This window comes from Heterodontus francisci, chromosome 15 (assembly GCF_036365525.1).
Source record: "Heterodontus francisci isolate sHetFra1 chromosome 15, sHetFra1.hap1, whole genome shotgun sequence".
Lineage (NCBI taxonomy): Eukaryota > Metazoa > Chordata > Chondrichthyes > Heterodontiformes > Heterodontidae > Heterodontus > Heterodontus francisci.
Window position 1 is genome coordinate 78,929,732 of NC_090385.1, and position 26,820 is coordinate 78,956,551.

At 43.2% G+C, this 26,820-nt stretch overlaps 1 protein-coding gene across 1 annotated transcript in view; it reads left to right on the plus strand.

The window, feature by feature from the left end:
* Positions 1–26,598, plus strand: part of LOC137377736 (interleukin-20 receptor subunit alpha-like) — a 51,806-nt gene extending 25,208 nt beyond the window's left edge. The window contains exons 5-8 of the mRNA XM_068047723.1: positions 8,565–8,746; positions 9,987–10,149; positions 15,585–15,718; positions 22,217–26,598. Of these exons, the coding sequence (XP_067903824.1) occupies positions 8,565–8,746; positions 9,987–10,149; positions 15,585–15,718; positions 22,217–23,059 (1,322 nt within the window). The 3' untranslated portion in view covers positions 23,060–26,598. The remainder of the gene's footprint in view (positions 1–8,564; positions 8,747–9,986; positions 10,150–15,584; positions 15,719–22,216) is intronic.
* The last annotated feature ends 222 nt before the right edge of the window (positions 26,599–26,820 follow it).

A 26,820-nucleotide genomic window follows, 5' to 3' on the forward strand; every position in this document is an offset into this window, starting at 1 on the left:
AAGTTAACTGCAGAATTCCAGCTCTTTCTGTTTCATTAAAAGTTTAATGTAGCTTTCCAATCGATTAATTAAAAAATCCTCCTTTAGCACAGCAGGTTTTCTTAACAATTTGTTTAATTGTTTCAGAATTGAGAGACCCATCTTTTGAATATACTCTTAATGTAGTGTATGTTGTCTGTTCAGGAATGCAAGCATGCTGAACTCATCACTGTTCCTCTCATTCAGGTTTCAAAGTTATTTTTTGAAAGAAATGTATCTAGACAGGGTGAGTCATCATGAAGATATGCCGCAGATACTGTAGGATGAAAACATTCTATGGGTGCAGCTGTTCCTCTCGGCATTAACAATGACGTTAAGAAACAAGGGGAAATATGTCACTTTGGGGTGGAGCACTAGATTTTACTGAATAAATTGAGTAGATATGCTTTAACCACTTTATCTGTTTTAATATAGGAAATATTGACATATGACAAATGGGATAAATAGTTACTGAACTATTATTGTTATAATGTGTGTAATAATGTTGACGTTGGAATTATGTAGAACAGGGTTGTCCCTCGTGTGAGAGGCAACATTACAATTTTTACCCTTTTACAATTGGGGGCCAGCGTGCAAATTTCAGAAAAAAAGGCATTAAAAGTTTATCCAGCTATCAAAACAACAACAAATGTGGATTTTTGGAAAGAAGCTTTAGATAAGAATACAAATTTAGTGATTTACTTTCTCGTCACTATATTCAAAACTGATTTCGTGACATACATGGCATTATTTTTACTTGCATAAGTAGTCAATCTCTGCCCGCACACTTGATGTAGTGATGCAGAATATTCTGGATAGATCTCCATCTGTCAGGAGAGACCTTGATCTTTGTCCCCTCTCTCCCCTCACTCTGTGTCTCTGTCTCTCTCTCTCTTTCCTTCCCTCTCCCCCATCTAGGACTAAGGGACACAGATTGAAAGTTTTGGACAAAAGATGCAGGGGGAATATGAGGAAGCGCTTTTTTACAGCACGGGTGGTAATGATCTGAAACTCGCTGCCCGCAAAGGTGGTGGAAGCGGAGACAATCAATTATTTCAAGAGGAAGTTGGATGGAACTAGACTTGCAGGGCTGCAGGGATCAAGCTGGGAGTGGGACTAACTGCACAGCCCCATGGAGAGCCAGCATGGACTCGATGGGCTGAATGTTTCCTTCTGTGCCGTAATTAAATGACTCTATGATTCTCTGGCTCTCTCCTCCCCTCTCTCCTCTCTCTGTCTCTCTCTCCCCATCTCTGTGCCTCCTTTGCTCCCTGCTCCATGTTCCCTGCTCAGTGTTCTCCGCTCCCTGCTCAGTGTTCTCCGCTCCCTGCTCAGTGTTCTCCGCTCCCTGCTCAGTGTTCTCCGCTCCCTGCTCAGTGTTCTCCGCTCCCTGCTCAGTTTTCCCCGCTCCCGGCTCAGTATTCCTCACTCCCCGCTCCCCGTTCGGTGCTCCCCGCTTGGTGATCCTCGTTCCCCTCTCAGTGTTTCTTGCTCCCCGCTCCTTGTTCCCCGCTCCCTGTTCCTCATTCTCTGCAGCAGCCATTCCCAGAACTGGTTAATTACCATGCGGATGGAGACAGCAACCTGCCAAGTGTGCAGGATACTGGACATTTATTAAATTGTGCGAAAGCAGCAGAGGCGGCCGATCGCAGGGCGCCTGCGCCGCATTCCAGCAATCTGCCCGGGCAGCCCCTGTCAGTCACAGGGAGTGACCAATTACAGACAGGGCCCCCCCGCCCATCAGACATGGGTCCTGACTACCCCCTCCGCCTGATGTGCAGTAGGAGCCGTCAATCAGAGCCGAGCTACGAGCAGATTGACGGGCTGGATTTTGGACATCCCTGATGTAGAATTTAGAAACAATAATCAGGGAAAAAATTAACAGGCACTTGGAGAGTTTTGAGTTAATTAAGGAGAGCCAGCATGGATTTATAAAAGGTAGGTTGTGTTTGACTAATCTAATTGAATATTTTGATGAAGTAACAGGAAGGGTTGATGAAGGAAATCCAGTCGATGGATTTTAGGAAAGCGTTTGACTAGGTACCACATAAAAGGCTGGTTAACAAAATTGAGGCTCATGGAATAGGAGAGTCAGTCTCAGCTTGGATAAAAAATTGGCTTTAGGACAGAAAACAGTGAGTCATGATAAATGGCTATTTTTTGAACTGGAGAATGGTAGACAGTGGTGTTTCCCAAGGGTCAGTGCTAGGACCACTGCTTTTTTTGAAATATATAAATGACTTGGATCTTGGAATAGAGAGTAACATTTCAAAATTTCAAAACTTGGTGGTGAGAATGATACCAATTGTCTGCAACAGGACTTAGATCGGCGAGTAGAATGGGAAGACAAGTGGCAGATGGAACTTTATACAGTGTCATGCTCACAGAGGGAACAGTGATGAAACATGAAATAAAAGCCAACCGTTGAACAGAACTACAAAAAATGACAACATTTATAATACAAACAAGATGGAATAGAAGTCAAGTGGCCCTCCTGTACAAGAAACATGCTTGTCTGTTGCAGGTGAAACTCATTATCCACATCTGAATTAGCTTTTGGGAAAACACACTGAAATGGAAAACGGCCCATTCCATGCTAACAACTCCTGTCTGCAGGAGTGGAGCTAGCAAAGACTTTTGTAGACAGACTGACTCTGAAGCCAAGTCCAAAATAATAGGTGTGAAATAACATCTAATTATCAAAATGGACCACATCCAGATGCCATCATGTCTCAATGGTTCCCATATCCTGGAATATTGTATGAATCACTCTAGGAAAATAAGCCCTTAGTCACCTGACTGACACCCAACCTGACAAGTTTCTACCTTTAAAAGGTATTTCTCTGAAGAGAGAGAGAGAGAACAATGAGCCTTTTCCAACCATAACAGCTGTGAGACAGTTCCAACTAAGCTGGAGCCCTGCTGATAATATCTTTTAACTACTGCAGCAGAGAAATTGCAAGGTGGCTTTGGAACTCCCCATCTGTGAAAGTGAACGTGATTTCCCACCAGTAACTTTGGATTGAGGCTTAGCCACAAGGAGCCTGCGACACTTTGTCCTTTTCAAAAGGACAAACACTCAGGCCTGCACTGTGGAAAGATTTCCTCCCAAAACGCTTCTCTTTTATGATAATTGCATGGTACCCTTTTTTGTCTGTGTGTATCTATGTGAATGCGTGAGTGAGTGAAGTTCAGAATATTTTTCGGTTATTGTGTAAAAAATATTTATCTTGTTTAACCTATTAAAAAAACCTGTTGTTTGTCTATTTATTTGACCCTTAAAACATTCAGGGACAAAACCCTACTTTTAAAACACTATCCGCAGTCAGTTGAGAGGTGAAAAGTGGAAGTCACCCAGACCACTTCTCACCTGTCCATAATAACAAAGAAGTATGAGTTGATGCATTTTGGCAGAAGGACTTAATTCCACAGTTCTAAAGAGCGTGGAGGGACAGTAGGATCTGGGGGGGTGGGGGGTGGGGGGGTGTGTTCATGTGCACAGGTCTTTGAAGATGGCAGGACATATTGAGAAAGTAATTAACAAAGCACATGGGATCTTGGGCTTCAATGATAGAGATATTGAGTACAAAAGCAGGGAAGTTATGCTGACTGAACCTTTATAAAGCTCTGGTTAGTCCACAACCAGGGTATAGTATTCGGTTCTTAGGAAGGATGTGAATGTCCTTGAGAGGGTGCAGAGAAGATTTAACAGAATGGTTCCAGGGATGAGGAAATCTAGCTACAAGGTTAGGTTGGAGAGGCTGAGGTTGTTCTTGGAGTAAAGGATTTGTGGGGAGATTTGATAAAGGTGTACAAGATTATGACAGGTTTAGAAAAAGTTCCCATTAGTTGATGGTACAAGGACCAGGGGACACAGATTTAAGGCTTTGGGTAAGAGCTGCAAGTGGATTATGAGGAAGAACATTAATGCGTAGCGAGTGGTAATGACCTGGAACTCACTGCTTACGAAAGTGTTGAAAGTAGAGACGATAAATGATTTCAAAAGGAAATTTAATGGGTACTTGAGGGAAAACTTGCAGGACTACAGGGATAGAGTGGGGGAATGGGACTGACTTGATTGCTCTACAGAGAGCCGCATGGACTCAACAGTCCAAATAGCCTCTTTCTGTGCCGTAAGGATCTATGACTCTATGACGTGTTACCCCTTCAGAAATATGGTTGTATTGGCTGGTTCAGTATATAATCTGATGTACAGCATAGACGGATGGAAACGCCACTGGCTGTCTTATGCAGTTCTATATAGTTGAGACTGGATTGACCTTGTCATGCTCCTTTAGCTGATCATATCTGATGTAATGATGATATCTTTACAGTGGTAGCAAAAAGCTTAGGTGGGTACTAGACCTTAAAGCTCACGTGAATGCCGGGGCAATTGCACTGCAGTTCCTGCTCTCTCATGTGGTGTTGGTGTTATGTCAGTGCAGAAGCATCAAGTGACCCTCGTCTGAATTTGTTGACTTGATCATGACCTTGAGGAGGTCGTCTCACGCACTTTGGGCTTCACACCAGCTGAAGCTTAACCGCAATCGGTGCTAATCTATTTTTTCAGCTTTTTTTTAGGAAGCTCATTGGACTCCCTTTACAATTCTAATGCTAATAAAGCAGACTGACTTTGCCTAAAGATTAATGGCTTGAAATTACTGTTAAATGATCTTAGCAATAAATCCATAAACTATTTAGTTAACATCTGCAAAAAACTATAGTTTACAGCAAAGAAGAAGGCCTTTTGCCCCATTGGATCTTTGATAGATTAATACAGAATTAATTCCACTGCCCTACTCTCCTCATATATATCCCTGCATTGTCCTCTGTTTGAAATATATCAAATTTGTCAACAGTGGACAGGGGGTGGCATAGTGGTAATGTCACCAGACTAGTAATCCAGAGCCCAGGTTAATGCTCTGGGGACATGGGTTCAAATCCCACCATGGCAGATGGTGAATTCAATTAATAAATCTGGAATTAAAAACTAGTCTAATGATGACCATAAAACCATTGTTGATTGTTTAAAAAAAGCCATCTGCTTTACTAATTTCCTTTCGGGAAGGAAATCTGTCATCCTTACCTTGGTCTGGCCTACATGTGACTCCAGCAATGTGGTTGACTCTTACAAAATGCCCTCTGAAATGGCCTAGCAAGCCACTCAGTTCAAGGACAATTAGGGATGGGCAATAAATGCTGGCCTAGCCAGCGACTCCCACATCCCACAAAATAATTAAATAAAAGTTGGTAGCAGTCTTTCTTCTGAGTCAGGAGGCCGTGGGTCCAAGCACAGAGACTTGAGCACTAAATCTGGGTCCTGGATTGTCAGAGGTGCGATCCTTCAGATGAGATGTTAAACCAAGGCCCTGTCTGCCCCCTCAGGTGGATGCAAAAGATCCCATAACACTATTGAGAAGACATGTAGGGAATCATCTCCAGTTTGCTGGCCAATATTTATCCCTCAATCAACATCACTAAAAAATAGATTATTTGGTCATCACGTTTGGGAGCTTGGTATGTGCAAATTTGCTGTTGCATTTCCTACATGACAACAGTAACTGCACTTGAAAAGTACTTCATTGGCTGTAAATACTTTGGGATGTCCTAAGATGGTGAAAGACGCTATATGAATGCAAGACTTTCTTTTCTTTTTTCTTTTCCCAACCAACATCACTAAAACCAATTATCTGATTATTATTTCATTGTTGTTTGTGGGATCATGCTGTGCTCAAATTGTCTGACATGTTTTCTATATTACAAGAGTGACTACACTTTATAAGTATTTCATAGGCTATAAAGTGGTTTGGAATGTAGACGGTGCTGCATAAATGCAAGTCTTTCTCATATTTAGCTGCTTGTCCTCAGAAGGCAGAATGGCCCGATATTTACTGGGGTGTGGTTTCGGAAATGGGGGAGAAGTTATGTTCAGGCAACCCAGAAGTCCAGGCTTCCCCAACACCTTGCATGTGTGTTTTTTAAAACAAACTCCCTGCCTGGAAGCCAGGTTGACAGGTTTGGCTGTCTGACAGGTGTGGAAATCCTGCAGCACAGAGCTGCAGCGCAGGCGTCGTTTGGTTTAGTGGTTTCTGGGAGTAGAGATTGTCGGGGCTGTGAGCTGGTGGTGCAGATGGATGCAGTGTGGTTGGCAGGGTCGGGATGATTGTGGGTCGAAGATTGCAAAGGTTAGGGAGAGACTGCAGCGGGTTTCGGAGATCAGAGGTGAGATTGGGGGGTGGGGGGGGAGGGAGGTCGGAGGGGGAGTCAGAGATTGGGGGTCAGTGATGGAGATCGGTGATGGGGCGGTCAGTGATGGCGGGCGGGGGGGGTTCTCTGTGATTAGGTGGGTCAGGGATCAGTTGGAAGTTGGTGATCACAAGGGGATCAGTGAAGGGGGAGGTTTGGGCATGGAGATCATGGAGGTGGGGTTGTTGGGAACACTCCTGCTCCTCCTGGCCCACAAGCAGTGCTGTAAATGCACCTCCCTGATGTATTCAGCCCTTCTCACCTCCTTTTACCTGCCAGGTTTCCTGAGGATAGAGAAACCTTGCCAACATGGGTTAGAAATAGAAACTCTGTTAAAATGAAGAGTTGCAGCCTCGTAAAAAGTTTTCAACGACTGATCTACTGGCCGAGAGCGGACTGGTCGCTGTCTCCTTGTTCCACCTCCATTAAAACCAGAAGAGTTCGAGGTGGCTTGGGTTCCTAGTTCAGATTTTAACGTTTTACCTTCTCACCCAACCCTAATTACCCACAATGATTTCTGCCTCAATTGCTCCCTCTGACAAAACTTCTGCTAACGTAGCAGATGAAGCAATGTCATCTGAACACATTGAATATTTTTCTACTAATATTGTCAATCGTAATTTCTAGCCACAAGAAATTTTAGTGGATTAGCATCTTCTCATTGTTTTGGGACAATTAAGGAAAATCTATGAAAGAAATAACATTCTACTCGCCTTGTTGTTTTTGGTGAAGTGGATTGATGCCTATTTTAAATTTTATGACTTATATAGTCCCAGTGCTGTGAGAAGTAGCATGTCAGCAGAAATTATCAGCTCAAAACAGACTGTTTTCTCCTGAAGATGTAGGTTTATTTTGGTGCACACAATACTGGGTCTGAAACCAGCAGTTATTTACAATCTCAAACACCTTGTGCGCTTGTTTGGTAATGGCTCTGTTTTTCTGCAGGTGTACCATCATGATATCTGATTGCTTAAAGCTTTGTTCTATTCAATTTGCACAGTCGGGGTGTAGGAGGCAGACTCACTGGTCCTGGGGTAGGTCCTCAACCTGGAGGTAGTGACTTTGATTGACAGCTATCACCAAGTCCTTTAAAGAGAGGGCATGTCCTCTCTGTGGTTGGCAGTTTACTGTGCAGACACATAGGCCGGAATTTTACGCCACCCCAGCGAGCCAGATGGTGGCAATGATGTGGCATAAAATTGCATGGTAGGCTCCGGAGGCCTTCCCGACCTGCTGCCTCCGCCCCACTTTACATAGGGCGGGGGGGAAATGGGCTGCCTGCCCCAGACCAATCAAGACCCTTAAGTGACCACTTAACGGCCACATAAGGGCCTTTGCCCACCTCCATGGGGATTTTACCTGTGGCAAGCAGGCGTCCGGGGCCGGGGGGGGGGCCCTGGCAATCGGGCACAGGGTGCCCGATTGAGGGCCGCCCCTGCTTCCCTAAACGGCCCAACCGATTACTCTGGCGAGGCAACCCAAACTTACCAGCTGTCCTGGCTCCGTGTCCTTGTCTGGGTTGCAGTCCCAGCAGTAGCCATCGCTTCCAGTGGAAGGCCCGCCTCGGAACAATTAAAGCCGGGGGCCCGTAAAATTTCTGATGGCTCCCCGGGCTAGGCAGAAGCGGGTTCGCCACCGACTTTTACATCGGTGGCCAACTCCCGTCCGCCCAACGTAAAATCCAACTCATAGACTTAGGGTGACAGTTCTTAAAAAGAGAGTGTAAAGACTAGTAATACAAAGTCAGCAGCTGTAAAATTAAGTAGTTTTTACATTTCCATGCCTGCTTGATAAACCAGATCTGCAAATCTGAGGTTATAGCAAATAAATATATGGTAAGAGATTATATTTAGAAAGAAGGTGAGTTGTTTTACATAGAATGGAGTATAGGGAAAATATATCTGTGAAAACTATGTAATTTTTGTTCATTAATTATATGGAAATAAATTATTTATTTGTTCAAAGCTTGTCTCAGTCGAGTGCTTTAATAGTCTGCCAACTGTAAGGGAAGGAGAATTCACATGACAGTTGCAATGCATTATGTTAACTGGTGTATGTAGTATGTTACAATCCCAGGGTCATGCTATTGTTTAGCTAGATATTGGACTGAGAAAGGGGTACTCTTGATTGTAAGGAATACCAGGTCTGCTTGTAGGAGTGAAGAATGACACTGAACTCAAGACAATACCTGTCAAAAAACCAAAGACAGTGACACTATCCTACACTAAAAATGTCCACATCCTTTCAGATACTTTCATGTCTCTGGTACTTTATTAATGCTTTTTTTAAATTTCATACAGCCATCTTGGGTCCACCGATTATCAATGTGAGAAGCAATAATCAGATCATTGAAGTTACTCTTGACATGCCTCTGACTCCACACAAGCGAAAAGATAATGATAAACTAAAGAAAGTGAATGATATTGATCGGTTATTAACTTATATTGTTATCTTACTCGACAAAGACAGCAAACAGTATGCGGTAATTATGAACAATTATTCATGCTATTCTGGAAAGATTTGTTTCATTTTTTGTTAAATTTCTATTAAGACTCAAGACATATACATGGTGTAAAAAATATATGGTTTTGAGGATATGTATAATATATATATAACATATGTAAAATATATGATAGGCATGCCATGCACCTGTATATTCTTAACAAATGTGGTGCCACTAAAGAAGAATAGGAACTTGGCCATCATCAAAACAGCCCATTCTGCTCTCCTATTCAAGACCGAATTGGAACCAAAGTACACTTTAAAATTTTGTCTTTTTGCTGTGGTAAGAATTAAGCTTAACTCATAGACAAATGCTGTCCCAGCCAAGCATGTATGAAGTCACCTTTTACTAACTATATTGCCCACAGCTACATGGATTTAAGATACAGATCAGCTACAATCTAACTGAATGTTGTAACAGGCTTAGGGGTCTAAATGACCTACTCCTGTTCCCATGTTCTTTAATTATATTTAGCAAAATAACACCTTTAATAACAACATCCACACCACTTACAAGACATTGCTGGGTGAGTGTTCGCCTACCTGGAAGAAATGTGGTAATTCAGGCTTCTGCACTGCTAAATCTTTCTGGTGTACCTTATGGTTCCCGACACAAGGTTTTGATATGAGGGATGAAAAATGTGTGCTGTTCAACTTGGCTTGCAAAGTCCGATCAAAAATGTTTATGAATTGCCTACTGACCTCATTACATCCATCCAATCCCTCTACTTAGGAAACTTGGACCCCATGACTGAAAATCATTTTCAAGGTTTCATTTTCACTGTTAATATAGAAACAAAATATGAGGACATTAGCTTTAACTTTACCCTGAAGCATTTCTGTGGTATAAATCATTTGTACTGTTTTGCTGTGTATATACATACATATCTACATCTACAAAGTGTAGAACTGTTGCATCTAATGTATCAGTTTAAGGATTCAAATAGAAATAGAAACTGTTGGAAACACTCAGGAGGTCAGGCAGCAACCTTGGAGAGAGAAACTGAATTAACGTTTCAGGTTGATGGCCTTTCGTCTGGTGATCTGTTTTTCTTTCTCCGCAGATGCTGCCTAACCTGCTCAGTATTTACAATATTTTCTGTTTTTGTTTCAGATTTCCAGCATCCACATTATATTGATCCAGTTTAAGGACAAGAAGTGTCTCAGTTTTATGACTTGTATAACATACGTTAAATTAATGACTGTGTTTTTCTCATCAGAATGTTAAAGTAGAGACTGATAAGTTGGGGAAAGGATATTATCGATTTGAAAATCTAAAACCCAAGTTTACATACTGTGTTGTAGCAAAGTTAGAGTCAGCACAAAATCGGCACACAAAGGATTCAACAAAAATCTGCAGAACTACCTCAACCCAAAATGCAGGTAAATAATCTTTATGGTTTATATAGAAGTGAGCTAATTTCAATGTGATTAGAAGGGATCTAGCCATGGTAAAATGGACCAAAGACTGACAGGAAGAGCTGTATTGAAACAGGCTAGGTACATTCCAACAAGGGCGAAAGGTGAGGGAACCAAGAACAGGGCTCCTTGGGTGACGAGGGAGGTAGAGATTATGACTGAACAAAAAAGAGGGTGTATGATGCATGTTAGGTGAATTCTTCAAATGAGAACCAGGCCATATACAATAAGTTGAGAGGGGAGGTGAAGAGGAAAATAAGACTGGCAAAAACAGAATATGAGATTAGAATGGTATTCAACATAAAAAGGAACCCAAAAATCTTCTACAGGCATGTAAATAGTAAATGGGCAGTAAGAGGTGGAGTGGTGCATATTAGGGACAAAGAGGATAATATATGCTTAGAGGTGCAGGGCAAGGCTAAAATACTTAATGAGTACTTTGTATCAGTTTTCACTAAGGAAGTAGAATCTTACAAAATATCGGTAGAAGTGGAGAGAGTAGAAGCAATGGGTAGGGTAAAAATTGAAAGGGGACAAGTACTAAAAAATCTGGCTATGCTGAGGGTAGATAGGTCAACGGGTCTGGATAGCTTGCATCCCAGATTGCTAAATAGTGGGGGTGGAGATAGTGGAAGGTCTTGCCCTAATCTTCCAATCTTCTCTAGATAAAGGGGATATGCCAGAGAATTGGAGAGTGGCAAATGTGACACCTTTAATTAAGAAAATGTACAAAGACAGTCCGAGCAACTACAGGCCAGTTAGTTTAACATCAGTGGTGAGTAAGGTTTTAAAAACAATAATCAGGGGAAAAAATCAACAGAACTTGGAAAGGTTTGAGTTGGTAAAAGGGAGATCATGCTCGACTAATCTTATTGAACTTTTGATGAAGTAACAGAGAAGGTTGATGAAGGGAATGCTGTGGATGTAGTTTATATGAAATTTAAGACAGCATTTGATAAGATACTACATAAAAGGCTGGTTAACAAAATTGAGGGTCATGGAATAGGAGGGTCAGTGTCCAATTTGATAAAAATTTGGTGCAAGGACAGAAAACAGTGAGTCGTAGTAAATGGTTGTTTTTCAGACTGTTGGATGGTAGACAGTGGTGTTCCCCAAGGGTCAGTGCTAGGACCACTCCTTTTTTTTTTGCTATATATAAATGACAAACCACTGACCACCTCCAGGCGCTTACCCATTGTCTCTCGCGATAAGGAAGCTAAAGAAGAAGAAGAAGATATAAATGACTTGGATCTTGGAATACAGAGTAGAATCTCAAAATTTGCTGATGACACCAAACTTTGAGGTATCCAAACAGTGAGGTTGATATGAACTGCCTATAAAGGGTATGGATAGGTCAGCAGAATGGGCAGACAAGTGGCAGAAGGAATAGGGAGAGGCAATATATACTTAATGGCACATTTCTAAAGAGTGTGCAGGAACAGAGTGACCTGAGAGTGCATGTGCATCGACCTTTGAAGGACATACCGAGAGAGTAGTTAGTAAAACATATGGGATTGTGGACTTCATAAATAGAGGCAATGAGTACAACAGCAGGGAAGTTTTGCTGAAACCTTTATAAAGCTCTGGTTAGGCCCCAACTGGAGTATTGCATACAATTCTGATCACCACACTTCAGGAAGGATGTGAGGGTCCTTGAGAGGGTGCAGAGGAGATTTACCAGAATGGTTCCAGGGATGAGGGTTAAGTTGGAAAAGCGGGGTTGTTCTCCTTAGAGCAAAGGAGATTAACGGGAGATTTAATAGAGGTATTCAAGATTATGATAGGCTTAGATTTGTTGGACAAGAAAAAACTGTACCCATTAATTAATGGTACAAGGACTAGGGAACACAGATTGAAGGTTTTGGGCAAGAGATGCAGGGGGAATGCGAGGAAGAATTTTTTATGCAACAGGTGTTAATGACCTGGAACTCGCAAGGGTGGTGGAAGCAGAGACAATCAATGACTTCAAAAGGAAATTTGATAAATACTTGAAGAAAATAAGCTTGCGAGGCTACGGGGATTGAGCGGGGGAGTGGGACTGACTGGATAGCTCCGTGAAGCTGGCATGGACATGTTGGGCCAAATGGCCTCCTTCTGTACTCTATGCTTCCCTATTGAATTGTGCTGAATAATGTATTTTTCTCACATCTTGCTCAATTTAGAACAATCCTGTTACCAATAAAAGTGTTAACAAATTGCTAACAGTGAAGTAAGAATAATTCTTCATCCCAGAGGGCCTTAGTTTAAGGCTTTGCAGATAAACAACCATCACAAGGTCCATTGGTTGAGGCTTTCGATGCTTGGTTGAGGCTGGCCAGTGTTCAGAGCTCGGATTGGCACTGGCAGAAGTGTGGCTATCTCTTTGTTTATGGCACCTGGGGCTCCTGGCCTGAAGCTTTTTCTCAAGGAGGCAAAATGACTACAATTTAAATCTGGCTTCTCTGATATAGGAAGTATTTGAATTTGTATGGCACCTTTCATGAACTCTGGCTGCAAAGGTTTTGGAACATCCAATGAAGTGTAGTCACTATTGCAATGTAGGGAAACCGGGATGCCAATCTGCACACAGACACAATCCCACAAACCTTAACAAGATAATTCACCAGATAATCTGTTTTTGGTGGTGTTTTTTGAGGGATAAATGTTGGCCAGGACACTGGGTGAACTTTTCTGTTCTTCATCAAGTAATGCTATGTGATCTTTTATGTCCACCTGAGAGGGAAAATTGAGCCTCATCCAAAATATGGCACCTCTGGCACTGCAGCAATCCATCAGTACTGCACAGAAGTATCAGCCTGTGCTGAAAAGTCTTGGAGTGGGAATTCATTTAACTTAAGTATATTTTCCCTTTGAGAGTTTCCATGAGGGCTGTCAATAACTGTTATTCAATTTTCCCCTGACAAATTTAATCACTTGAAACATTTTTTGATCATTCCTTTGGCCATCTTAAATTGTCACCAACTCGGAAACTTAGTACTGGAGATATGTAGTAGTGGTTATCTGCCCTAGGGCAAGACCTCTGCTCATTTCTCCATGCCTCACAGTCTTGCGCTTTCCTCTTCAGTTGCTTGTTAGAGCTTCCCATTTTTTAACTTCCATGAGAAATGAGCAATATGACGAGGGAAAAGTACATGAGGTGGTTTTCTGTTGCTTTGCTCATGTGTGCTTTAAGAAAAACACAAGTCCTCTTCCTGAAGGATCCTCCGCCTGTAAGCAGCCATTGTCACTCGAAGTTCTAGCTCTTCTGCCATCGCTGCTGAAAATTCGCTGGTTCTGTCGTTGGCCATGGCTCATAATGTTGGGCATGGGACCCTTACCTGGGCTCAGGGTGACTCGCAAAAGGGCAGGGACATCTTCCCCCTGAGGTCTCAAATGACCCTGATACTCTAACTGGAGATATGTGGGGGGGTGTAAACTTTCTGACCCACCTTGAGTGGGGTTGAGGTAAGGTGGCCTGATATTGTACAGGAAAACTGGAAGTTGGGGTTTCCCTGCACAGTGTGGGGCTTTAACTTCCTGGGGGATGTGTCTAATCCCTGACCCCAGGGTTGGGGTTGGGGGTCGTGATCCTGGGTTGAGGGATCAGAGGTCAGGGTTGGGGTCAGATGCCTTGGGGTGAGATCAGAAACTTCAGTGGAGAGATTGGGAGGCCTTGGGAGTGGGGGGAGTGGCAGGGGTAGATGGAAGGCTGGAGGGTTTGGGGTGGGAGGCAGCTTGGAGGCCTCTGCGGCGGGGCTGGGTGGGTGGGGAGGTTGAAGGCCTTTCCTGAGGCTGTCCAGTTAAATTTGAATTGGTGGATAAATATGAGGCATACAACCTCATTATAATTTTTAAATTGCCAGGCTGCTTCCAGGGAGCAGGTTGGCTGACCACCCCATCCCATGTCCATGAAAACCAGGTGGGTGGATTGGGGTCAGGAAACAGATTTCTAGCCCTTTAACCTTCCACCCAATCCAAACCCACCTGTTTTTTGGGGGTAACATTTCCCCCATGACTTTTAGCATAATAAAAATATTCAAAGCCACAAAATTTACAAGAAATTATTAAATGTAACAATACAATAGTACAATCGGACTATGTGTATTTAAATGGCTGTAACAATACTTCCCATTGGAGGTCTATCTGTCTGTCTACGTAAACTTCCCTGACTGGAATTTATACTCACAACATAGCCCAAATGAGGAGCAATGCAAATCTACTCATATTAGCATATAAGCTGAAGATAGCAGTGGCATTTTAATCAGATGCAAAGACTTTGTTTGTTGTGGCATTTTCTGTATAACTTCTCCATCTATGTGCTGTTATGACCAAGGCGGGAGTAATACACTGTTAATTCAATCCCACTGCTCCACAGGTCATAGCATATCAAGTAAAGTTTCCAACCTGCTGAAGAAAAGCCAAATTAGATACTCTATTTGTTCCCCAGAATAAAGTACACCAAACCAGTTTTCTTTAAACAACAACATTAACTATTTATTAGAAAAGAAATAATAAGTCAATAATAAGTTTTAACTAATAACAAGATAAATCTATATATATGAAAAACTCCTTATTTCCTTAACTCTTATGCATGCACACATACATAAAAAAAAAACAGTTAACCAGGGGAAAAGGATTTTGGTTTACAGCTGTTTCTTAAGAACAGAAGGAATAATAAAGATAATTGAGTTTATCACGTTCTGGTAGGATGTGTTCGGTCCGGTGAGGTGTCCCAGAGTTGAATAGTCAGATGCCACTTATAATCTCTCCAGGCGAGGTTGATGAACAGTCTGTGATGGGTAGGCATTCACGGCAATTTAACTGCAGCAGGTGTCACACAGGTCTTTCAGCAAAGGTGTAGCAACAGGTCTGCTTGGGTCAGCAGCAGTCTAGCAGTAGAAGAATTCTTCAGATTTCAGGATTTCTTAGAACTCAGGAGGCAGCTGGTACCACACTGGATGCAGTGTTTCTTCTCAAGAGATGTAGGATTCCTTTACAGAGAGAGGTAACACTTTTCTGGGACTTCCTCTCTTGCTCCAGGCAGATTTCAAATGCTTGCCCTTTGTCCAACTCGCTGGCTTTTTAAAGGGTCCAAAGTGAAAAAGAAAAACCTTCCTGAACATGGTCACATGTCCAGACTGCTCTGAGGAAAGCCAAACCCCTGTGGTTTCCTTGAAATTGTCTGCTTTCCTGTCCTTGTACATGTTCGACTTCCTTTCAAAGCACCAATAAAGTTCAACTTTTGTTATGAATTTCCTTTCAAAACGTTGCAGGAATTTCAACTATTTTCAGGTGTCTTCCGCTGAGCAAAAAATCTTTTTCTCAGTTTTTAAACACATAGAATTCTAAGTTCTGAGTACAAAAAAAAACCTTTCTAACAGTGCCTAAATTTATTGTCTGTGTTTTCTCTTCCTTCACAGATATGCTGTGGATTGCACCTTTGATAGCAGTGATAATTGTCATTGCAGGTACAATTATTGTTGGCATTATGATTTGGATGCTGAAAGAATTTACCTGCCTACATTTGGCTCGGTCGCAACTTCCCAAATCCTTGGTATGTAAATCACATTGCCTCTATTTGGTCTTTTGGAACTGTAATATCTCATTGAATTGGTTGAACTTTGGGGAACTCAGCTCTCTGATCAGTCAATGAGTTTATACAATGAGGTAGCTGAGCCTTGAAAATGAGGTTCGGTCCCTGATCTGCGCTGAATTGGCTGCCACAGCTGAGGCAACAGTACATGACCTCAATGGACTCTGCTGCTGATGGCTGTTCATTAGTCTCTGCTGCAAACATGCGTATTGGATGTGAGAAGAGGGCTCTCACAGTCGAATAACTTTCTGCCACTCACTGTTGAGAATTAGGGTGGACTAGAGGGTAACTGCAGTGCCAATGGAACTATACCCATGGAAGAAGTGAATACTTTCAGGAGAGAATTGGTGGAAAAACAGCATTTTGATAAACTATTAGATTAAGCAAAATGCATTTGATTTACGGATTTTAGCTGTGGAAGACAAAAATAACAAAGGTTCAAAATGACACCCGGGCCCTTCTGATATAATAAGGAATAGAGAATAACATCATCTAAGTTGATCGGGATGGAGATAACACTATGAGGCTACACTGTTGTGCTTCCATAATGATTGGAAAACACTATCTGCTGTTGATAGGTTATGCTCCAAACTGGCACCACAGACTCAGAATGTTAATTTAAATTGCTTTAATAAATTGAACTGACTTATTCATGTTATCATTAATTTAGTACAGGGAATGAGAATAGGAAATGTGTAGATCAGACTTCCATTAAAGCAGGTAAAGCTATGTTGCTTCCCTGCTCTAAAAAGGTGCCTAATGAGGTTTCGAACAGGATTAAAGGTGATGAGAAATGAAACAGGAAACAAAGGCATTATAATTGTCATCTGAAAGAGAAATATAGAAGAGTGTTTTGAACGGGATTCTTCATCAGAAAGCTAAGCAGAGAAATAGGTGATCAAACACTGTAAGAAAGGAAAGACTCCTCAAAATGTTTCACTTGTAAGGAGTTCATTTCAGATTGTTATTCACATTTGATAGATAACCGTGACAGCCTTTTTGCCCAAGATCCCACAAACAGCAATGAGATGGGTGACCAGTCATTGTGTTGTTGGATCCAGAACGAAATGAAAGGCAATGTTCAGAGTACATTTATTTTATTACTTGCTATTATTGTGCTGCGACTGGAATGTAATTTGCACCGATGTCCTTGCACAACAAGTAAGCAGGTTCCCTGTGACTATATTGTCAACATGGATAAAACAACTTGTATTACAGCATGTCACAGAGGCATGAAGAAATTGAAAAGGAGCCAAACAATGCTGTTAGGTGGGGCATTCCTGGAATTTAACCCCGTGACGATAAAGGAACAGTGACATCTATTTAGTCAGAGAATTTTGGATGATGGGGTTTTGGAAGCTGAAGTCATGGCCATCAATGTTAGAGTACAGGGAGGAGGCTGGAGCCAGAGGATCAGAAATAGGACTGGAGGTGGTACCAGCGATAGAGAAGCTATGCAGGGATTTAAAGACAAGTAAAATCATTTTAAATTTGAGGTGTTGAATAATCATCAACATTTTATATGAGCTGGAGTTTATGAAGAGAGAGCATTGGAGATATTGGGCCCAATAGTTACTGGGGTGGGATTTCCAAGAGGGGGTGGATGGTGGTGGAGTTTTGGCCCGTGGTGTTTTAACTACTCTGTGTGTGTTCTTCTTAGCAGTTTCCCTGTTCGGAAGCCAGCTTGATTGACAGGCTTGGCTCCGTCAGGCAGGGAATGCCATAGCAAAGGTTGCAGTCCCTGGAGCAGGTAGGTATCCTGCTCCTCAGGGTAGAGATCATGAGATGGAGGGGGTGGTGGTGGGGGGGATGATCACTGGGAGAGATTTGAGGTTTGGGGTTGCCAGTGATTGGGGGTTGGGGGGTGTTGTGGTGTCAGTGATAGCAAGTGGGAGTTGGTGATCACATGGCATTGCTGATCTTGGAGAGGGTTACAGAGCTGGGGGTGGTTGGTGATTGTGGGAGGATGTTCAATTAGGGAGGGTCGGTGATTGCGGGGGGTGGGGAGGGGCGGGGCTTTGGCTGGTGAGCAGACAGTGATCGGGGAAGGGTCGATGATTGCAGGAGGGGTGCAGTCGTGGTGGGGTCGGAGATCACAGGAGGGGGTGTAGGTGATCATGTGGGTTGTGTTGGTGATCGTGGGGGAGTTTGTCAATGATCACAAAGGGTGGTTCTTGCAGGTCTGGGTGATATTACCAGTAAGGGGTGAGGGGGGGGGGGGGGTGCAGTAATTGTAGGGGGTTCCAATCACAAGATATGGGAGTTGGTGATCCTGCATTCCTGGCTGGTCTACCCCATTCTTCCCTCTATAAACCTGAGGTCATTCCAAAACCCTGCTGTCGGTGTCCCAACTTGCACCAAGTCCCATTCACCCATCACCCCTATGCTCACTGACCTACATTGACTCCTAGTTAAACAATGCTTCAGTTTTAATATTCTCATCCTTGTTGTCAAATCCCTCCATGGACACATCTCTCCCTATCTCTGTAATCTCCTACATCCCTACAACCCTCCAAGATATCTGCTTTCCTCCAATTGGGTAGGTGGTGGCGTAGTAGTATTGTCACTGGACTAGTAACTGAGAGACCAGGGAATTTCTCTTCCACCACAGCAGAAGGTGGAATTTGAATTTAATTAATAAATCTGGAATTAAAAGCTGGACTAATGATGGCAATGAAACCATTGTCGATTGTTGTAAAAACCCATCTGGTTCACTAATGTCCTTTAGGGAAGGAAATCTGCTGTCCTTACCTGGTCTGGCCTCCATGTGACTCCAGACCCACAACAATGTGGTTAACTCTTACATGCCCTCTTAAATGGCCTAGCAAGCCACTCAGTTGTACCTAACCGCTACAAAGTCAATAAAAAGGAATGAAACCGGACAGACCACCCGGCATCGACCCAGGCAACGGAAACGACAACGGCAAACCCAGCCCTGTCGACCCTGCAAAGTCCTCCTTACTAACATCTGGGGGCTTGTGCCAAAGTTGGGAGAGCTGTCCCACAGACTAGTCAAGCAACAGCCTGACATATTTCATACTCACGTAATCATACCTTACAGACAATGTCCCAGACACTGCCATCACCATCCCTGGGTATGTCCTGTCCCACCGTCAGGACAGACCCACCAGAGGTGGTGGCACAGTGGTATACAGTAGGGAGGGGGTTGCCCTGGGAGTCCTCAACATCAACTCCGGACCTCATGAAGTCTCATGGCATCAGGTCAAACATGGGCTAGGTAACCTCCTACTGATTACCACCTACCGCCCTTCCTCAGCTGATGACTCAGTACTCCTCCATGTTGAACACCACTTGGAGGAAGCACTGAGGAGGACAAGGGCACAGAATGTACTCTGGGTGGGGGACTTCAATGTCCATCACCAAGAATGGCTCGGTAGCACCACTACTGACCGAGTTGGCCGAGTCCTAAAGGACATAGCTGCTAGACTGGGTCTGTGGCAGGTGGTGGGGGAACCAACACGAGGGAAAAACATACTTGACCTCGTCCTCACCAATCTGCCTGCCGCAGATGCTTCTGTCCATGACAGTATTGGTAGGAGTGACCACCGCACAGTCTTTGTCGAGACGAAGAGCCGCCTTCACATTGAGGATACCGTCCATCGTATTGTGGCACTATCACCGTGCTAAATGGGATAGATTTCGAACAGATCTAGCAATGCAAAACTGGGCATCCATGAGGCACTGTGGGCCATCAACAGCAGCAGAATTGTACTCAACCACAATCTGTAACCTCATGGCCCAGCATATCCCCCACTCTACCATTACCATCAAGCCAGGAGACCAACCTTGGTTCAATGAAGAGTGCAGGAGGGCATGCCAGGAACAGCACCAGGCATACCTCAAAATGAGGTGTCAACCTGGTGAAGCTACAACACAGGACTAGTTGCATGCCAAACTGCGTAAGCAGCATGCGATAGACAGAACTAAGCGATCCCAAAACCAACGGATCAGATCTAAGCTCTGCAGTCCTGCCATATCCAGCCGTGAATGGTGGTGGACAATTAAACAACTAACTGGAGGAGGTGGCTTCACAAATATCCCCATCCTCAATGATGGGGGAGCCCAACACATCAGTGCAAAAGATAAGGCTGAAGCATTTGCAACAATCTTCAGCCAGAAGTGCCAAGTTGATGATCCATCTCGGCCTCCGCCTGAAGTCCCCAGCATCTCAGATGCCAGACTTCAGCCAATTCGATTCACTCGCCTGACATCAAGAAACGACTTAAGGCACTGGATACTGCAACAGCTGTGGGCCTTGACAATATTCCGGTAATAGTACTGAAGACCTGTGCTCCAGAACTTGCCGCGCCCATAGCCAAGCTGTTTCAGTACAGCTACAACACTGGCATCTACCCTGCAATGTGGAAAATTGCCCAGGTATGTCCTGTACACAAAAAGCAGGACAAGTCCAACCCGGCCAATTACCGCCCCATCAGTCTTCTCTCAATCATCAGTAAAGTGATGGAAGGTTTCATCAACAGTGCCATCAAGTGGCACTTGCTTAGCAATAATCTGCTCAATGACGCTCAGTTTGGGTTCCACCAGGGTCACTCAGCTCCTGACCTCATTCCAGCCTTGGTTCAAACATGGACAAAAGAGCTGAACTCAAGAGGTGAGGTGAGAGTGACTGCCCTTGATATCAAGGCAGCATTTGGCCGAGTATGGCATCAAGGAGCCCTAGCAAAACTGAGGTCCATGGGAATCAGGGGGAAAACACTCCGCTGGCTGGAATCATAACTAGCTCAAAGGAAGATGGTTGTGGTTGTTGGAGGTCAATCATCTGAGCTCCAGGACATCACTGCAGGAGTTCCTCAGGGTAGTGTCCTAAGCCCAACCGTCTTCAGCTGCTTCATCAATGACCTTCCTTCAATCATAAGGTCAGAATTGGGGATGTTCCCTGATGATTGCACAATGTTCAGCACCATTCGTGACTCCTCAGATACTGAAGCAGTCCGTGTAGAAATGCAGCAAGACCTGGACAATATCGAGGCTTGGGCTGATAAGTGGCAAGTAACATTTGTGCCACACAAGTGCCAGGCAATGACCATCTCCAACAAGAGAGAATCTAACCATCTCCCATTGACATTCAACGGCATTACCATCGCTGAATCCCCCACTATCAACATCCTAGGGGCTACCATTGACCAGAAACTGAACTGGAGTAGCCATATAAATACCGTGGCTACAAGAGCAGGTCAGAGGCTAGGAATCCTGAGGCGAGTAACTCACCTCCTGATTCCCTAAAGCCTGTCCACCATCTACAAGGCACAAGTCAGGAGTGTGATGGAATGCTCTCCACCTGCCTGGATGGGTGCAGCTCAAACAACACTCAAGAAGCTCGACACCATCCAGGACAAAGCAGCCCGCTTGATTGGCACCCCATCAACAAACATTCACTCCCTCCATCACCGACGAACAGTGGCAGCAGTGTGTATCATTTACAAGATGCACTGCAGAAATGCACCAAGGCTCCTTAGACAGCACCTTCCAAACCCGCGACCTCTACCAACTAGAAGGACAAGGGCAGCAAATACATGGGAACACCAGCACCTGCAAGTTCCCCTCCAAGTCTCACACCATCCTGACTTGGAACTATATCGCCGTTCCTTCACTGTCGCTGGTTCAAAATCCTGGAACTCCCTTCCTAACAGCACTGTTGGTATACCTACCCCAAATGGACTGCAGTGGTTCAAGAAGGCAGCTCACCACCACCTTCTCAAGGGCAATTAGGGATGGGCAATAAATGCTGGCCTGGCCAGTGACGCCTACATCCCATGAATGAATAAAAAAAAATGGAGGCCTCTTGAGCATCCCCAGTTTTAATCATTCCACCATTAGTGGCTGTGCCTTCAGCAGCCAAGGTTCTAAGTTCTGGAATTGCCTCCCTAAACTTCTCCACCTCTCTGCTTGTCTTTCTTCCTTTAAGATGCTCCTTAAGTCCTCTTTAATTAGGGAGAAAGGCAATGAATTGAATGATCAGTCCTGATCGTGTTGAATGGCGGAGCAAGCTCGATGGACTGAATGGCCTACTCCTGCTCTTATCTTCTTATGTTCCTCTGTTCCTAAGCATTTGGTCATCTGCCCTAACATCTCCTTATGTGGTCTAGTGCCAAATTTTGTTTTATAATGCTCTTGTGAAGTGCCTTGGGTTGTTTTACTATTTTAAAGGCCCTTTATAAATATAAGTTGTTATTGTTGAGATCGGTGATGTAATGGTCAACCGTGTCAAAGGTTTAGAGAGGTAGAAGATAAGGATGGATACTGCACTGTGACTACAATCCCTAGGATATGCTGTGTTGATGAACATTAGATCATTAATCCATGTACCTTTGTTCACATTGGCATGTTGAACTATAACTAAACAGATACATTTCGTTTTAGCAAAAGTTCACTCAAATAACCATTGAAACTAAGGAAATGTCTTTCTTTTCTGAATAGATCATTATTTCTGAGGATTTACATGTGAATCTTCAATGCCAAGAGCTCGATAAGAATCCAGAAGGCGATCACATCTCATTCATTTTACATGATGCCAGCTCAAATGATTATCAGTTGAAATGTCAGAGCACAGATCTTACCACCAAATTACAGCTCAACTCACGTATCTCTGTAACTGATACAGATGAAAGCATTTTCTATCAAAGTAATGGTTTGAGTACTGAAGGCTATGAGCATAACAACCTAATGAAAGAAACAGATGTCTGTGCGTATAAGGATTTTGGGAGCTTTCCACCCTGTGTTCAATCATCTATTGAAAATAGGGGTGGTACAAGCTCCACACAGCAGGGCAGTCTTGGAGCCCCAATACTTTATAATTTACAATGCCAACAGTTTTCAAGTTTAAAAGATACCGAGGAAACAAGCAGCAGCAATGATGCTGAAAATGTCCCAATACTAAAGACCTTGCATCCCGATCTTGATACATTCCAGGAAATCCAAACAGAAACGATAAAAATAGAGCTTTGGAAATGTGCAGACGTTCCTCTGAGTTCAGTAAAACTTTGCTTAAATAACGACACCGAAGAAGAAAATTCTGAAGTAGGTACATGTGGGAATGACACATCCAATATGCTGAGCACTGATGACTTGTGTTCTCAATTTACTTGTGACTTGACAGCAGCTACTGATCTGCCTCTAAAAGGCATTCAGGAATATGAAGCACAATCAATAAAACTACCTCAATTTATAAATGACTTTAAATTTCAGAATCTGAGCCAAAAGCCTTCCTTTCATATCTCTGAGCATGAATGTATGCAATTCTCTGAATATGAAGCACACTGAAAATTTGTTTGAGACATTCCAGTGAACTAAGGTTTGGGCTCATCTCAAAACCAGGAACTGTCAATATATTTCTTCTTCAAGACATCTTGACTGTTGAAATTGGAAGAAATCTTCAAAACTTTTTTTCTAGTTTTGGGTTAAGAAGCACTTTTGTTTTCTAAAGTGATATTCTGGATATGTTCTTGGAAGAAAACGTTTGGACGTTTTATTAAGAATATGATAGGTCTGTGTCACTTTGATTTTTATGCAGTTTTTCAATGTCATTGGTGCCAGAATTTGTAACAGCGCAGCTTGTTTACTTTTAAATTTATTCTCATCAATTTGCTCCCCTCCCTTCCTCTCCTGAAAGCACTGGTACTTTGCAGAGGTACAGTTGCCTAGACAACGAAGTGACCATGATCATGTGTGGGTCTTGACACAAGGGGCTGAATTTTACCACGAGCTTCGGGATCCCGACGTCAAGCCGAACAGCAGGTCGTGAGCCTGAGCATGCTGGCAGTGGAGAGGCTTGGTGATTTTACTGAAGCTGGCCTCCTAATTGGCCACCTGCAGGCACGCTGTCCAATTAGGGATGGCGAGCAAGCACCTGAGGCTGCCAGCCCAATCAGAGGGCTGGCGGATGTGAAGCCTCAGCAGCACCACTGGGAGAGGTGGACACTGCTGAGGCAGGTCAGAGACCTCGGAATGCTTCAAAACGGAGGCATCCTCAGACAGGTAAGCAAAAATGAAAATTTAGGGAGCCTAGGGATGGTCGGGAAACCCCTCTGGGTGGATTATCGGGACTGCCTTCCGTGCCTGCAGGTTCCTCTTTGGGCCAAGGAGCATCTGGCTCCGATGGCCCCCGGGCTGTCATTCAAAGGCCACCTCTATGAACCTGGCAGCCTCCCCATGTGATGGGGTTGCCCTGCCATCAGCAAAATGTCGGTGGCTTCATAAAATGCCCTTAATAGGGCTTTTATTTCTTCGCCTCTGTTGAGCAGGCAGCCAATCCTCATCGCAGCCCACCACTGGCAAATGCCTTGGCAGCGGGACAGTGGTAGGAAGTTGTACCAACACAGCTCCCCACTACTTTTAGCAGCCCCCAATCCCTCCCCCCACCCCCAGCAATCCACCCCCACCACCTTCCCCCCCGCTTCCGTTCCCACCACCAGGGGCCAGTAAAATTCTGCCCAAGGTGTCAAGCTATTTGACAAGAATGGGTATCGCAGCCGAACCTGACCTCATCCAAGTTCCACATCTGCACACTTCTAATAGGGGGTCACTAGATAGCCATCAGGAGAGGAAACCATGTTTCATTGTCTTTGCCCTAATCGTGCGGTTTTGAGAGGAATTGGAGTGATCCTAGCCATACTGACCCTCATTGAGATCAGTTAAACTCAGCATAATTCAAGGATCGAACCTAGTCTGTGTAGCTCAGTTATGCACTGCATAAACTCAGAGGAAGGCAGATTGCTATCTGAAAACTAAGATGGCTGTCTCTTTTGTTCATAATATTAGTAGTAAATTCATAGTAAATATTAATGTAATTGTACGAGAAAGAATTTGGAGCAAAAAATGTTGTGGATTTTATGCCAAGTGACAACAGTGTTAATGCCTTCCAAAGCTTTTATGCAATGGCTTATATGCAGTGCTAAGCTCCCTTACATTTATCAGTCATATGGCTTAATCCAAAACCTTTGAAAGGTATTCTCTACTCCAACAATGTGAGAATAGGATAAGTTCTGCAAAACTGCACTGCTGCAATGGCGTTTCCCTTAATGGATTGGAAATCTGGCACAGATTTGAAGAGCTCCTGATTTTCCCCGAGATTAAACTGAATGTCAGAAAAATCGGAAGTGGTTTAAGTCAGGCACATTGACTGCAGCATTCAATTCTCTATCCATGCTCAAAATTGAGCATGCCTCCGAACTGGATTCCAGCCTTGCAAAATTAATCTTATCTTTTGTCAGATCTTAGTTGCATGAGCACTCTACTTTTGCACATTGATAGCTTATTTACTGCTGAGTGCGCACCATTTTTATGATGTGAAGTCACCTTCATTGCAAATTGAACTCATTTAGTTTGAGACTGACTGTAATCCTTTGGGATAAGAGCCAAGCTAAATTGGGGGAGGTTTGGGGGATGGGGTCAGGGTGGCAGTGATGAAAAGGTATAAATATACCATAGTGATTTCCAAGTGTCAGTCTAGATTTGAAATCACTCACCACTGTCGTGCATGGATTAGGAGTTTAGTTTTTCCAAATCCAGGCTAACGGTTGAGCTCAACATAGGAAGGTGTGTCTTTTAACTGAAGTCTGAATCTTGGAGACAGGGATTCCAAGTATTGCTGCTCCCTGATCCCGCTAGATGTTGGTAATCTTGGTCAAATTTAGGCTGGAGGTTGTCAGCATAGTGTCTCTTAACTGCTGCTTATATAAGTTTGAATACAAGCTCCGAATTCAGTTGCTGTCTGAACAGGTCAGGACTTCTTAACTGGAAGTGAAGTGAAGGATTATATAATACGTCTCTTAGAATAAAATAATTCGTATTTTTTGAGCTGGCAATTTTATTTTTTAATGTTCAGAAGGTTGTGTACTGTTTCATTGTCATGCGATGTAGATATTAGACATAAGAGTTGCCAACCATCCAAGATTGTCTCGGAATTTCCACAAATTAAGGATTCAAGCACACCAGGAAAAAAATCTTCTGTTTTATAAATTATAAAAATATCAGAAATGGGGGAAAATGTCTGTTTGACTGTCAAGAATCATCCAATTGGATAATAAAGAATTTGTTCACTTTCCAATTGGCCTGGGAAGGCAGTGATCCACAACACTGGACCTGTCAGGAGGTCGTTAGCAGGAGCATGGAGTGGGATGGTTGTAGGCAGCACATCATGTGATGAAATCTCCTGGAATATGTCCAACCCGAGTTGACAACTCTAAGCAGAACTGAATAGTTTGACTCGTTAGGCAGGATTTTACCACAGGCTTTGGGACCCCAACGTTGGGACAAAATGTCAGTGGCCCAAAAAAATTGCACTTAATAGAGATTTAATTCTTTAAATATGCTGCCGATTTGCAGCTGGTCCCACGATTAGGAAAATTCACTGGTGGCAGGACTGCATTGGGGGGGTCATCCTGCCACAGCTCCCTGCGTTTTTCCCCGTATCCCTGCTTCCCAGCCTGCCATCCCAGGGGTGGAAAAATTCTGCCCAATTAACTATTCCAAGCACTTTGAATAACCTGCTAGACAGCTTCCCATCCATGCAAAATGGCAGTGATAGATCCATGCAATGTCCAGTTGTGTAAAATTGGGAATTTTAGAACACATTTGACAAGCGACCTTTTTATAATCATCAGTGAGTGATGACTACATTAAAAAAAACTGCATTTGATGTGATATCAGTAGATTAAAAAATGGATGCAAATAGGTAACTTTACTGAGAATTCGCTGGTTCGAATCAAGTTATTTTTACATTAAGAATACAGTGATATAAAATATTCCTTTTTTCAAAAAATGTTGTACTGCTTCATAAAATTTGAAATAAAAAGAAACATGTAAGACAAAGGATAAGTTGTGACTACAATTATGCACTTTACTCCAGATAAATTCAAACTTAATTTAGATACAATTCTGATTCCAGAATAAAATTCCAAAATGTTGGACCACACCCCACTCATTCTCATTGGGGTTGAAATTTCTTTCTGCTATATTATAAGGTCATTAATTTTTTTATTTAGCAACTTTGTTTCATAGTGAACAGAGGAAAATTACCCAAA